This window comes from Anticarsia gemmatalis, chromosome 22, assembly GCF_050436995.1.
Source record: "Anticarsia gemmatalis isolate Benzon Research Colony breed Stoneville strain chromosome 22, ilAntGemm2 primary, whole genome shotgun sequence".
NCBI lineage: Eukaryota > Metazoa > Arthropoda > Insecta > Lepidoptera > Erebidae > Anticarsia > Anticarsia gemmatalis.
Window position 1 is genome coordinate 1,600,797 of NC_134766.1, and position 15,554 is coordinate 1,616,350.

Sequence of the window (15,554 nt, forward strand, 5' to 3'; positions counted from 1 at the left end):
CATCCCGACCTAACATAGTACATCTGCGGTTAAGCCACTTAATTCCGGATTAGCGGTACCATAATGGTTAACCGCTAACAGCTGAAGCGTAACTCAGTGCAATACATTGTCAGCTTGTCGCTCAATAGCTTGCGTTTAAGCGGCTTTAAGCGAACGCTCATTTGATGGGAAGTTATGTGTAATTATAATATTAATGAGAGTTATTTAATGGAGTTTGGAATTAAATTGCTATAAAATTATTGTTTGGTTTGGTCACTAGTGTATATGTATTATGTATGTTAACCACGATGTCTCGGGTTCGATTCCCGGATCGCACAGCACTGGGTCTTGTCAGATTATCCGTAAAAGCAAGCTCTCGGAGTTTCAAAACGGGCTCGTTATTTCGCCATAAGCTCGCTCCCTATGACATCAGACTAACATTGTGAATGGCGATACGTGGGTGCATTTCATACACTGCTGTTTACACTTTTGACTATAACAGGCTTAAATAACATTACGTCTGTATGTTTGTATGTACGATACAAATTACTGAATTTGGTTAAAACATTTTTTTGCAGTTTTATTGTTTAACTAACTCATTTAAAACTTGGATCCCAATGGAATAGCTAAATGCTGTAGTATAGAAAAGTTTAAATAAAGGAGGGGTGATTTTTGCCAAGAAGTAAACAAATTCAGGAGTCATCGAATCTAAAAATACAAAGTTGAACGCTAATATGGCTCTACACTCTAAAGCCATCACACGTTTGCGAACTAATAGTAGATTCAATAATTATTAAATAAAATGGTATGATAATAGCCATATATCCATAGCCAGTTGCGCTCACCGGTCGGTAAACGATCTGTGGGTTAAGCAACCCTTGGCGCGGTCATTCCATAGATGGGTGACCGCATAGTGGTATTTGAACTGGGCGTCTCCGTGCTTCGGAGGGCACGTTAAAAGTCGGTCCCGGTTGTTATCTACTACGATAACAGTCGTTAAGCCATGTCAAAGGCCTTCGGGCGGCTTGAACAACTTTGACACTAGGTTGACCACTAACCATACGATAAGAAGAAGAATGATAATTATTGATTAAGATAAAAAAGAAAACATTTTCAGTAGACAAGAATATACCTATATATTATATTATTATGTGTGTTCTATACTATTAAGGTTATATTTGTATTTACCTGCAACAAGATTCCTTTTAAAGAGCCTAATTAAATCCGTCAAGCAAGCAAACTACCACTAATGATATATAACCCTAATCTAAACAGATTTCCTAATTAATCTTAGGGTCAAGGGGTCAAAAAGGTTGGTCATTTAATTGTGTAATTTTATTCACCGTTAATTTGTTTACTATGATTGCCTTTAGCCCGCAAATAAGTTTACTTTGGGCTTGGGTCTCTTTTGCAAATACGCTTACGGTTCGTGCGAAAAGCAAGAGAAAATGTATGTGTCATGTAGGACAGACTTTGGGTGAATATGTAAACTTGTATATATTAGATCGGGGAAAAAGTCTTTTCGCATTATAATATGTATAAAGATGTAATAAAATCTTTTCTCAGCTCACTGAAAGAAACCTAATGAACCGTGTACTCATTTGTGATTTTTGAAGCCAAAGAGATTGTATTACAAGTACATAATACTATAATGCGGAAAGACTTTCTCACCGACCTAATATATCAGCCTAGCCTTTCTTCTAACTATGTTGATAGTCTTTAACAGTCTTTCAGATGCTTGAAAGTCTGACAACCAGTCTTACCAAGGGTAACGAGTTATAACCCAGGTAACTGGGTTGTGGAGGTCCGATAGACCGATGCAGCTGAATACCAGTATTTTACATGGAGCGCCATGTAAAATACTGGTATTCAGCTGCATCCAGTGAGACTGGAAGCCGACTCCAACATAGTTGGAAGAAAAGCTAGGCTGATACTTATCATTCATATCATCATAAACATAAACCTACTTTTTTAATACGCAATTACTCTGTATAAAAGAAATTTTCGCTCGGTTGAAAACGCTCTATTATGTAAATGAATGCAATTAAATTAGTTTCACCTCTTTAACTCTTAATGTAGGTATAAGATTAGTATTATGATTAAAGTTTGCATTGCTAATGACTACAGAAGTAGGCTTAATGTACACATTTGAAGAGAATGAACGTAAGATTTTATGACGAAGAATTTTAAATTGCCTTTCTATGGAAATATATTGGCGATTTATGAAAAGATCGTTTTTGGGATTTAAAATATAATTTAGGAATCTATAAATGATAATAATGATATAGCGTTCTGACGCAAACACGACGAGAAAAAAATTAAAAAAACTGTTATATGCTCACGGCTAGCTAATAAAAAGCTAAAATAGGATAGCTCAAAACTTTGTATGAAAATCTGATTAGCGCCTCTATCGGATGCCTTAAGAACTAATATTTGTAGTACATTTTTAAATGTTAAAAAGCTCGATACTCGATAAAACCGACTTATTTGTGGATACAGTTAGTTTAATTTGTATAATTCGTAAATAACATAGAGTTATGCAAGAACTAAAAGAGAGACGACAAATTATACCGTAGTTCCTCTAACCGGAGTTTGAAAACAAACGTAACAGTTTAATTTATACCCAAATCATTAGGGGCTAGAAGTTAACGTTTGGCTTGAATCCAAAACCGAGCTAATTAAAAACAGGGAGATTCGAACTTGGTCAATTACTCCCTTGTCACTTTCAAATCAAGGGAAAAATGTTTGTGGGAATTTTCTCGGGAAAATCGCTTCTGTAGTTCTAAAAGGTCTTTTTCTGGGAATCGGTCTGGGTTTTAGTTCACTGTGTTGGGTAAATAGTGGCTTTGTATACATCAACAGCTTCATAGACTTCTACATTGCTGTCCTACTGCTGGGCATTGGTATTAGGTGAATGTGTTAGGTTAAGTGTTTAAGTCGCAGTATGTAGGATGGTTGGTTTACTAAATAGAGTTGGTTCTTATATTTGTATAAGGATGTGTGGTGTAGTCCAGTAGATGTTTTGGCTGTGGTAGTCCATCATCGATATCTGTAACCTATATATTTGCAAAAATCTTCACAATACATTGTTTAATTTTAGTGCGCGAGATATAAAATGCATACCTACATTTATTATCTTCAGACGTAAGACACATTACTATTTTTATAACCTATCTGTGCAGTGATAGCCGAGTGGTATAAGTTGACACCTCCCACGCAAGTGGTCGCAGGTTCGAATCCGAGGCAACACACCAATGACTTTTCGAACTTATGTGTGTATTAGAAATAATTATCACATGCTCCAACGGTGAAGGAAAACATCGTGAGGAAACCTTGCTAGCCTAAAATTTGTTTAATACATTTATTGAGGACATTCAAAGTCCCCAACCCGCACTTGGCCAGCGTGGTGGACTCAAGGCCTAACCCCTCCCTCATTACGTGAGGAGACCCTTGCCCAGCAGTGGGACATTAATGGGTTAAATTTATTTATTATAACCTATTTATCCAAATACTGGGCAAGGGTCTACGACCAAAGGAAATCTTGAGCTAATCTATGAAAGCTTTTTTTGCTCACTAAGAAAGATAAAAGAAGCTCTTTTCCTTGCCCAAGTCTGTGTCTGTATTTATAATTACAATTGTAGGTCTAATCTCGACCGCTTTCATTCTAAATTCGTTGTAACATGTAAGCAAACTTTGTTATCATTTAATAAGTGACCTTTTTTATAAATATTCCAGTGTTTTCGCAAAAAATTGTACGTATTTGCAAATGGTTAAAAGTTTTCTACTGAATTTTTCGCGGCTATTTTTAGTTCGGGCTTTTAAAATAAATATTTGAATAGTTTTGCTTTGTTTCTATGTAAAACTGGAATGGTGTATATTTAAATCAACATTTTTGTACTTTTTACGGTTGCAATGAATGTTTCTTTCGCTATTGTTTTATAATTTTAATCAATTTCAAAAGTTATTGAAGCAACTAAAACTCGGCCAACTCTATTTTTTAAGAAAGTTACTTGTAAGAAATAAATCAATATATTGTATCTTTGAACAACTCACATACGATCATACATACTAAGTAGAGCTATAGTAACCAGACAACCTGATAATCATATCGATATATTTCTTAATAAATGCTTAAGTAAAAAGGTTTAAACGCTATTGAATAGATGAACTACTGCTAAATGTACTTCAGAAACTGGAGGCAAGTCAACTACTGCGTCGAATGTGCAGTTAAATCATAGTAAAATCAACAAGAATAAAAAAATATTGATATATAACGTTGCAAGATATGAACTAGTGACGTCTATTGATGATAAATTCAGTGACTGTCAATATAAATCTGTATTTTAGTGTGGTGTTTGGACATGAAGCTCGGTTTGATGTATTTATCGGCCGTTACTCAGCGAGCTTGCTTTCGATGAAAAGTTTGTAAAATCTAGCAAACATGTGCAGGATATTGTAGCAGGAGTTGGAGCATAAAAATACTCTCGGGTTCGAATCCCCGGTTACACAATTCTTTTTAAACTTTGTTATGGTTTAGTAGAAGTTTGTAAAAAATATTTAGGGATTCTATAAATAATAATAAATAATAAATAAATATTATTGGACAACTCACACACGGTTATTTGATTCCAAACTAAGCAGAGCTTGTACTATGGTAACCAAATAACTGATAAACATACTTCTAAATATATACTTATATAGATAATTTGACAACCAGGCTCAGAACAAATACTCGTGCTCATCACACAAAGATTTGTCCCGGGTAGGATTCGAACCCACCACACGCGGCGCTACGGTTGTTGCGGCGAGGTGACCGCTTAAACCACTGCGCCAAACGTGCAGTTAGCACTGCACGTTTCTGGAAAGTTTTTGACAAAAGTAAGGCTTATAAACTTCTCAGATTAAAAAAATGGGTATGTATACTGTCACCTCATTGTATCTCTTAATTTCTTTTTTTGCATTCTTTACAACGGCTTGTTGCTACATTCAGATTTACAAAAATACCTGGAATGTATAAAACGGATTAAAGTAATGGAACACATGATCCCTGTGAAAAAAGTAGTTAAAAAACTGAAGTTGCGTGTTTGGGAATTCTGTTATCCCACTCAAATTACACAGAACAGAATTGCAGGAAATTGTATTTTTCCTTTAAAAAGAAACAACTATACAATTTTATTCTCCAGACAATATTCTTAAATGTTTTCCTAAGACTTGAGTTAAATAATTCTAATATATTTTTCTTTTACTTGCAGGTACGGGTGAACTCATTACTGTAAGTAGAGTTAAGCTGTAATTAAATGCATCGAGAAACTTCTCTGAGATGGGAAAGCGATTCAAGTTCTATTGTGAGAAAAGGATAGAGATAATTTGAATAGTGCTATCTCTTTTTGACAGCAGAACTTATCTTTTGGTTTTCTTTTTTAAAACACTACTCTCGCATTAAGAATTGCTCATGTGTCTCGGAGACTTACAAACATACAAACAACGGACGCAAAGTTCATCCAGACCCGAAACAATTATTTGTGGATTGCACAAATGTTCAGTGTGGAAATCGATACCACGACCTCCCAACGCAGTGGTAGCAGCGTGGAGACCTTTACCACTGCGCCCCGGAGACAGTTCTTGAATAGATATCTTGGATACCTAGTAAGATTTTGTGGCCGAAAGCTTTTTATTTTTAGCAGTGTATTGTGGCGTCATTTATAAGACATTTGGCTAAGACAAACATTAATTAATCAAAAATACATTCTATATGAAATATCGGATGTTGATGCAATCGTGCCAAAGATTAAAATAGATTAAATTATTTTAACGCCAAATATGGACAAACACATGCTTCGTTATTTCAGTCAAAAGATGTCCACTGCTGGGCATATCGCTCCCTGATAGAATTCCGCAAAGCCCGATTTTGGGTCACTCTCATCCCACACATTCATATTTCTAATAAAAGTTAGGTGTATTTGTTTGTCTTGCGCTATTACAGACTTTGTCAAAAACTGACAGTCATTATTTCCCAGTGAAATACGTAAAAAAAATACTAAATATCACCAGATAACTCCCATACGGTCATTTGATGCCAAACTATACAGAGATATTTCTATGGTTACTAAATAACTGATAAACATACTTATATACTTCTAAATACACACTTATATACATTATACATACATTAACAACCAGGCTCAGAACAAATACTCATCACACAACTCATCCCGGGTGGGATTCGAACCCACCACACTCGTTTTTGCGGCGAGGTAACCATGTTAACTACTGCGCCAAACGTGCATACACTACAATTATATCAACAGAAAAACACAACGTTAACGCAGCCGCAGGCATACCTAGTAAAGAATAAAACAGCCAGTTTTCTGTTAATATAAACAGGTACCGTAGACATGTGGTTAATTGGTACGTAACATATTACAGATAAACATCGGGCGGTGACGGCGGCCATATTGTCGTTGGGGCTGCAGTGTGCTCGGTATTTTTGCTTTTGTTTTTGTTTAGGGGTGCGAATGAGGTTTTACTTCTAATTGGGCACTTGGCTTGTGTAAATTTATAGTGCTTTAATTTAAAACTTGAGGGTTTTCTGCAATAGTTTTTTTTAATGCTGTCGTTTTTATTAAGTTTATTAGAGGTTCGCTCTTGGAATGAAAAATAGGCGAATAAAGAGTTACTTCGGCAAAAAAGGATGAAGGATAAGAGTCCAATTGCTAGTTGTAGAAGACATTGCTCTAATTTGAGAAAATTATGACCCGCAGAATGTTCGGTTTTCCAATTACTGTATAAATTAATCTGCCACGAGTTTGACCGAATATTATAAGAAATTTCCAAATTATTTCGATGAAGTTTTGTGTATAAAAAGTCTTAAGCCTACCAAAACGCTCAATAAAAACAAGCAATACAACTCTCCATCGCAAATATCCAGCAGAAACGTCAAATTCCAAGGTAGAAAATAAAATTGAAATAAATTCGCCCGCTCCCACTGGAGCCTTCGTCCTGTAACGAGAATGTAAATACGAGACATTTTCACAGCATTGTTTTACATAATCAACAGTTATGTTGGGGCACACGTTTGCTGACGAAATTAAAGATTTTATCTAAGTGCTCTCCGGTTTAGCAAGAGTTTTTTCCTTGTTCAAATACTTTGGGGAATTCAATTTTTGAGGATGTTTTGCGTACCTGAGGTTTGTAGCCTTTGTGAAGGCTACTGTTTAAGTAAGGGTTAAGGTGTTGTCCTTCGTATAGTTACGAACGCTATCAGTAGCGCGATTCTGTACAGTCGGTACTGTTGTGTATCGAAAGTTAGACTTTGAAATGAACGAAGATTGAAATGGCTCGAAGCTACTGCAAAGAAAAAAAGAGTTTTTTCCAGTAATTGAGTGATGAAGCACGAAAATATTAATTTGTTTGTGTCCGCTATCAATTATGAAGCACGGAGAACCTGTCGAAAAATATTGTATGAAAAACTCATCAGGGCCTTTGATGTATGAATAAATTTTTATAAGCCCTAAAAATATTGAATAAGTGTCCACTGCTGGGAAAGGGCTTCCCCTCTTCCCTTCCAAACCTGAGTGTCCTGTGCCATATGATGTGTCATATGAGTACTAATTCTTTCTATTAGATTTTAAGGAAAGTATCGAGCGTAGAGCATCGTAGTACAATTTACATATTTTTTACGTCTTAAAGATGCAAACTATAAAAATACTACAGAACACACTACATTGACACTTGGCGATCTTGGCATGCAATGTTAAGTGTGGCGCCAAATTGTATCAACTAGATGACGTGTGGACGCCAAAAATTACATTCTCAGCAGTTTTGCGGGTTCATACATACTAATATTTTAATGCAAAAGTCTGGTATGCTTTTACGGTTAAACTATGGAACTGATATTGATGGAATTATAATTAATAAAACAAAAATTGGGCCTGGAATTGGGTATACACTCAATTCGCGGGCAAAGCCACGTGAGTTACCTATTCTCTTGTGTTGGAATAAACTGCTTCAACTTAAGTGTACGTAGTTAATATGTTGATATTACCGCGCATGAGGGGTTCCGCACCAAAAAGTACGAAAAAACACGTTTATTGTATGGGGACCCCCTTAACTATTTTTTCATTTGTTGTTATAGCGGCAACGGAAATACATCATTTGGAATTTCGGCTTTCTAGCTATCACGGTTTATAACACAATACCTGGAGACAGACAAACAGACAGCGGAGGCTTAGTAATAGGGATTAGGGTCCCATTTTACCCTTTAGGCCGTACCCAAAGGGTACAATGGGACCCTAGAAAAGACTGATTAATACAAAAATATAAGATAAAAAAAAGAACACAAAAATATTCATAAACTCGAAACGTTGTCTTTCATTTTACACAGTAATAGTAAAAGTCACAGCAAAGCAGCCGAAGCAAATTGTGAATTTAAATTTTTAAGCTAACAGTGCTCTGAATAAGTCGTATTGCAGTCTGAGGGAATAGGAAGGAAGTTTCTAACGAGGACTTTAGTAAGAGAATGAATAAAGAAGACTAATTGTATGGCTAATTAGTCCTATGGGGTTGACGTTAAAATAATTATGCCCAATTTCATTTACATACGTTCTGTAGTTGTTGAAGTTTTGCGTTGCATGTTTACTTTTTTATTCTTTTAAAAAGACAACTCCCGCACAGAATTGCTCTTGTGTCGCGGGGACTTTTATATACATATAAACAACGGACACAAAGTACGATCAGACCTGAAACAACTATTTGTGGATGGCACAAATATTGGGAAATTTACGCGTTCATGCGTTTTACCTAGAATTGCTTTACGTTTTAGCACACTGGCCTCAGTCGTAAGCTGTCTATCAGCTAGGTGACAATGGCCAGTGTGCCCAAAGTTTAAAGATTTCCGTCATTCTAGTGGCTTGTTAGATGGTGGTACACTTAGAAGTCATATGGTATTGGTCTGTTTGGGGGTGAGTCAACCGAAATGAGCGCTACAGGAATTATATTGAAGGTTATATTTCGAGGACTTAGGGGGCAAAGGTTTGAACGGTACTGTCGGTGCTGTTTCTCTTTGATGGGTCTCTAAATTTAAAACGTCATAACTAAGTTATACATTAAACATGCAACGCGAGAGTTTAAAAGTTATGAAGTTCCTATATTATTCTTAATAAAAAATCAACCTGTGACTAAAGGCTGACCAACTGAATCTACCACCAAAAAATACCTTTATAGATTCGCAACTATCACAAAAATCAAAATTTCCAATAAATTAACCTCTCTAAAAGCCATCCAAAAAGCGAGTAAAGTCACGTTACCACATGTATTGTGTTTTCCCGTCGAGTCACGAGTGAAGCATCAGTCATACGTTTTACGTGCTCAGTGGCGCTGAAACCCGACAGTCATGTAACTCGTTCAACCACTTTGATTGCTTTACTATAGTTGTAGGGAAAAATTGCGGAACTTTCATACATTCATAAGAATTGCTTTTGTGAATGATTTTACCTGGTTTGTTGTCTAGGTAGTGATAAACGACTTCTGATCATTAGATCTTAGATTTTTCTCCCAAATCGGGTGAAGTTTCCATATATTCTTAATAGCAGCCCGAGGTATGGCAGCGTCTCTGGTATATGCCAATAGGTTTTGCCCCTTTCTTGGTAAACGGCGAAATGCTTGACTTCATGTATTTTATTTGTAAACTCTAGCGGAGAAATAAATAAATCAAAGGATACCCAGCACTATGGCAATATAAATAAAAATAGCAGTGATACTATGGTTAATTTTTTGTACCATAGTTCGATTGACATTTTAAAACGGACAGAATTGTGATAAAAAACAAACGAAATTTCAAAGAATATTCTTTATTTATTTTTTATTATTTATTATTAGTTTTTATTAATTTGATCGTGATTAGGTTGCGGTGTTAGATACCTAAGAAATTAGTATACAAAGCTACCTGTGACGTATATATGTAGTTAGATAATAATAAAGTTATGTTTGTCTTCAATACTACTAACAAATCTCCATGCTTCACTCAAAGATATATGTACTTTACTCGCACAAGGCACCACAGGTCAGGGATAACGGTTGTAAGAAAACTCGTTACCTCAGAGCAAGAGAATTTATTCATAAAAAATTTGGTTTATATATACCCGGTCGCGTAACGAAACCATAGCGACTTATAATTCGATGCCAACGCCATCTAGGGAAGTCTCGTGTAATCTTTTAAACATTATTGATTATATGGCGTGGACATCGAACCAAATATTGAACATTCCGCCCACCAAAAGGATAATTTTCCTTTTCTCACCGCCCACCATGAACAAACTTAACAAACACAAAGAGAGAAATGGACTGTATACATTTAAACATTATAATGGTGAACGATGACTTACAATTTATAGGGCTTAAATAATATGGTTTCATAACTAAGACTAACAAAAATTATAAAATATAAGCTATGAGTTAATATTACTTAACAAATAATACACAACTTTAATCAAGTAATTGCCTGCCCATTTTGCCAACAAACAAAAGACAAATTATAATTAAACAAGCAAGAGCATTTTAATGACAAAAACAAACTTATTATTTAATAAAACGAAACATTTTTACTCCATTACGGGAAGTAAAAATAATTTTGAAACTGGACGTTTGAATGTGGAGCCTTTGCAACGAAGAGTAACAACCCGAGTCATGCCATCCTGGCCTGGATGCAATTCAACGATCCTGCCATACAACCATTTACTGGGAGGTAAGTTATCTTCCTTTACTAATACTATGTTGCCTATCTTAAGATTAGGAATTTGGGTAGCCCACTTTTGCCTTTGAAAGAAATTAGTCAAATACTCCTGTCTCCATCTTCGCCAAAAGCTTTGTACCATGCGTTGAACTAATTGCCATCTGCGTAACGTGCTTACCGTAGTACACTCATAGTTATGATCAGGTGCTACCACCAACGGACAACCTACCAAAAAATGACCAGGTGTTAACGGTGCGGGGTCTTCTGGATCATCGCTACCTTGGGATAGGGGTCTAGAGTTCAGACACGCCTCTATTTGGGACAAAACCGTTGACAGCTCTTCAAATGTAAGAGTGGAGTCTCCTACCACACGCTTCAAATGGTGCTTAACACTCTTTATACCTGCCTCCCACAGTCCGCCGAAATTCGGAGCATGGGGAGGTATAAAATGCCATTCCATGCTGACGTTTGCCAGAGCGGCTGCAATTTCATTTGCCGTTGAGCTTTCCTTAGTAAATAGCATGCGCATTTCCTTTGAAGCTCCAACAAAATGAGTGCCATTGTCACTCCAAATGTGGCGACAATGACCACGCCTAGCAACAAATCTCTTGAATGCTGCCAAAAAACTTTCTGTCGTCATGTCGGAAACTGCTTCAATATGTACCGCCCGGGTAACCATGCAAACGAATAAAGCTATATATCCTTTATATGATCGCTGACCGCGACCCTTGGATACCCTTATGTTTATTGGACCTGCATAGTCTACTCCAGAATTTAAAAATGGTTTGCAAGGCGTTACTCGGCATGCGGGAAGATCTCCCATTATTTGATTTCTTGTCGTAGCTGCATATCTCACACATGGAATACAACTATGTATGCAAGCGCGAACTATATTTTTTACCCTACTGATCCAATACCTTGACCGAATAAAATTTATAACTAATTGTTGACCTCCATGGAAAGTCCTCTCATGAGCATCTGCTACTATCAATTTAGCCAATCTTGAATGGTACGGTATTACAACTGGATGCTTTGAATTGGAAGGTAATTGTGCGTTCCTAATTCTACCTCCTACTCTTAATAATTTATTATCATCTAGGAAAGGATTTAATTTAAATAATAAACTTTTCTTATTTACAGGTTGTTTGGTTTCTACGGCGAGAATCTCTACACTGAACCATTGCTGCTGACTTCTTCGGATGCATAGATTTAAAGCTTCTTGGATCTCCGCAACGGACAGGTAAGTTGTATTTATAATATTTTCTTTACGTTTCTTTACTAACAAAATAAATCTTCTGCAATAAGCAATGACTCTCACTAATTTTCTTAGTGTAGAGAACCTGGTTCCAAAGTCTTCATCAAAATCAGAAACTACTTTAGCTATGTGTGCCTTGATTTGCTTTTTCTCTTCATTAGTGCTAATAGATCTAGGTCTTGCATAAATTATATGGTCATTCTTTAGCCAGCTTGGTCCATATTTCCAAAGGTCACTTTCAAGAAGAATTGATGGTGATACGCCGCGTGACGCGATATCCGCAGGATTATCTTTGGAAACTACATGAGCCCACTGTGAATTATCGACTAAACCAAGGATTTCCGAAGTCCGATTAGCCACATAAGTTTTCCATCGGCTTGGATGATCGTTTAACCACGCCAGTACAACCGATGAATCTGTCCATGCATGTAAATTTACCTTTGGTATGTTCATCACCTCAGCTACTTCAACTAACAATTTTGCTGTCAAAACGGCACCGCAGAGCTCTAAACGAGGAATGGAAATTTGATGAATTGGGGCTACCTTTGTTTTAGCTGTCAAAAGATTGGAATGTATACAACCATCTGAGTCGATTATACGACAGTATACAGCAGCCGCATATGCTATACTTGACGCGTCGCCAAACCCATGCAACTCAATGGTGATATTGCTTTCACTTTTACCGATCCATCTTGGAATATGAAAGCTAATCAGTTTTCCCAACTCCTCTCTGTAACCTTTCCATTCTTCTAACAGGTTTGGAGGAAGTTCTTCATCCCACTCTATTCCAGAAATCCACAACTTCTGTATAAAGGCCTTAGAGGTGATAATACAAGGTGCTATCCATCCCAATGGATCATACAGACGAGATATTTCCGATATAACTGTTCTTTTTGTTTCAGGTGCTGTTGGCGGTGACATCCTTACGGAGTAATCAAACATGTCAGTGCTACAATTCCAGGTAAGACCTAGTACCTTTTGTACTTTATCCTTTACTATTTCCAAATCCTTGCACGATCCTTCCTGCAACCCTTCCAGTAACGAAACCTTATTGCTTGACCATTTCTGTAGCTTAAATCCTCCCTTTGCTAACAACCTATTCATCTGCTCATAGATTTCTACAGCTTCTGTTTCAGACTGGCAACCAGACATCAGATCGTCCATGTAAAAATCAGACTTAACCCTCTCTGCAGCCAAAGGATATGATTCGCCCTCATCAGCCGCAACTTGCTGCAAGGTTTTCACTGCGAGGTATGGCGCACAGGAAGTGCCGAAAGTAACAGTCAAGAGTCTAAAGTGCTGAATATCCGTGGTAGGATCCTCTCTCCAGACAATTCTTTGATAATCTATATCATCCTTTGACACTTTGACCTGACGATACATCTTTTCGATATCCGCTACTAAACAAATTGGGTGTTGACGCCATCTAAATATTATATGTCGTAGATCTGCCTGGAGAGTGGGTCCTACCATTAGGTTATCGTTTAAGGAAACGCCATTTGTTCCTTTGCACGATGCATCGAAAACCACTCGCACTTTAGTGGTCACTTTGTCATATCTGACCACTGCATGATGAGGCAGATACACAACGTCATTGCGGTTCTTGTCGGATTCGTCTGTAATCTGCTCTAAATGTCCCAGAAATAAATATTCTTTGATTACATCCGAGTATTGGTTTTTTAATTCAAGATCCCTAGTCAATTTCCTTTCCAAACCTAACAACCTTTTGACAGCTATGCTTTTAGAATTTTCTTCCTTACATGGTGGATTAGCACATCGAAATGGCAATTTCACAATGTAGCGACCCTCATTATCTCGACATGTTGTAGCTGCAAAATGGTCTTCACAAGACTGTTCTTCAGGCGTGAGCAGCTTCTTATTAATTACAGGTTCGGAATCGAGTTTCCACAATCTTTTCAACATATCGTTTTCGTCTACTTGCGCATGCATATTGATGATAACGTTATGATGAATTTGTGACGTTTCCTGAAAATCTACGCGACCAGACACGATCCACCCTAAGTATGTTTCCTGTGCGATCGGTGAGCCTTTAGGACTCCTGATTAGTCCTTCCTTCAAGATATCGCTATATACTTCTGCTCCCAACAGAAGATCAATTTTGTTAGGCCAATTAAATTTAGGATCTGCCAACGGAATTTTGTGTATTTCCGGCCACTCTTCTATTTTGAATTTTGTGTCGGGCATAACGGAAGTCAGTGAATTCAACACATGCGCAGTTACTTCTCTGATAAAAGGAGGGTCATATAGTGACTGCATTTTAATTTTAACAATATATCTAGAAACTATGCCACCATGACTACCACCTATACCTGCTATCGTAGTTTTTGTAGCTACCTTTTTCAATCGAAGTAACTGTGCAGCTGACTCCGTTATGAACGACGCCTGCGAACCCTGGTCTAACAATGCCCTTATCATTTGAAATGACCCATCTTTTGCTTCCGCTTTTACAAGAGCTGTCGCTAACAGAACTTGTCCCTGTGCCTTTCCACTAACAAGATGGGTTGCTATATTAGCATTAATGCTCTGCTCTGCTATCTCTGACGTAGCTTCATCCGAGGTTGAAGCTTCCAATGAAGTAACTACCGCACTAGTAACCCCTTGACCTGTGGGGTGCAATAAGGTGTGGTGTTTACGATGGCATATACGGCATTTGACAAAAACACGGCAAACTTTGGCGTTATGATTAATTCCTAAACAATTAAAACATACTCCTAACGATTGTGCAATTTCGCGTCGCTTATCGACATCTTCTTTAGAAAATTGTTTGCAATTATGAAGTCTGTGATCTTCTGAACAATGTGGACATGACAATGTAGAAGTTGCATGCATGACCTTAGGATGGAATGTACTATTATTATTTGTACCCTTGGGTTTAAAACTCTTAGGTTCGACAAATTCTAAGGCCCGAAAACGCGTTTCTAAAAACTCACGAAATTGCTGAAAAGACGGCAGATCGTCGGATGCCTTACTCACATGCAGCTCCCACTGCTTCCGCGATTCTGCGTCCAATTTCAAACTTATTACATATATCACAATCACATCCCATGAACTTACATCTATACCAAGATTGGTGAGTTCATGTAAACAATCGCTAGTTACATCTAATAGTTCCTTTAAAGCATTTGAGGATTCAGATACCATAGTGCGCTGACTAAACATTCTTTTTAATATACAAGTGGACATGAATTTTTTATTATTAAATCTGTGTTCTAACATCTCCCAACATTTTATATAATTATTACTCGTTATTGGAACGTGTCGTATTAACTGCTCTGCCTCACCCGTGACTTGTGTCTTTAAATAGTGAAGTCGCTGCACGTCGTCTAACTTTTTATTATTATGAACTAGTGACACAAACAGATCGCGAAAAGATGACCATTCGGTATACTTGCCACTGAAGGTGGGTATAACAATTTTTGGTAATTTTACTATATCAGGTGAAACATCGCTTTTATTACCATCTGAGTTACTATGTTTTAACGTTGACATATAAACTTTAAGTACTACTTTATAATTAAGATAAGATTCGTACACAGTATCATAGATGTCGCCTTTAAAATAATCCATTAA

General features: G+C 37.0%; 2 protein-coding genes across 4 annotated transcripts in view; one reads left to right on the top strand and one right to left on the bottom strand.

Annotated features, from left to right (window-relative positions):
• The window catches only part of Neto (Neuropilin and tolloid-like), a 196,271-nt gene that overhangs the window by 88,308 nt on the left and 92,409 nt on the right, over positions 1 to 15,554 (top strand). The window contains exon 2 of one of the 3 annotated variants that reach the window (XM_076129322.1): positions 5,232 to 5,251. The exons of the other annotated variants lie outside the window; for them this stretch is intronic. The gene's annotated coding sequence lies outside the window, so the exon portion shown is untranslated. The remainder of the gene's footprint in view (positions 1 to 5,231; positions 5,252 to 15,554) is intronic. 3 annotated transcript variants of the gene reach the window in all.
• LOC142982783 (uncharacterized) lies at positions 10,578 to 14,004 on the bottom strand. Its single transcript, XM_076129466.1, has 4 exons — positions 13,466 to 14,004; positions 12,464 to 13,375; positions 11,993 to 12,379; positions 10,578 to 11,140 (listed from the first exon to the last, which is right to left on the bottom strand). The coding sequence occupies exons 1-4, from the start codon at positions 13,911 to 13,913 to the stop codon at positions 10,578 to 10,580; spliced, it is 2,310 nt and encodes a 769-aa protein (XP_075985581.1). The 5' UTR covers positions 13,914 to 14,004.

Excerpts from the sequence above, each read along its gene's own strand:
- LOC142982783 (XM_076129466.1), bottom strand. The coding sequence starts at position 13,913 with ATGCATGCGCAAGTAGACGAAAACGATATGTTGAAAAGATTGTGGAAA. Across the intron at positions 13,376-13,465 it reads CGATGCATCGTGCAAAGGAA|CAATTTGTTTAGTAGCGGAT; the intron begins CAAATGGCGTTT and ends GGCGTCAACACC. Across the intron at positions 11,141-11,992 it reads TTATTGCAGAAGATTTATTT|CTCCGAATTTCGGCGGACTG; the intron begins TGTTAGTAAAGA and ends TACCTCCCCATG.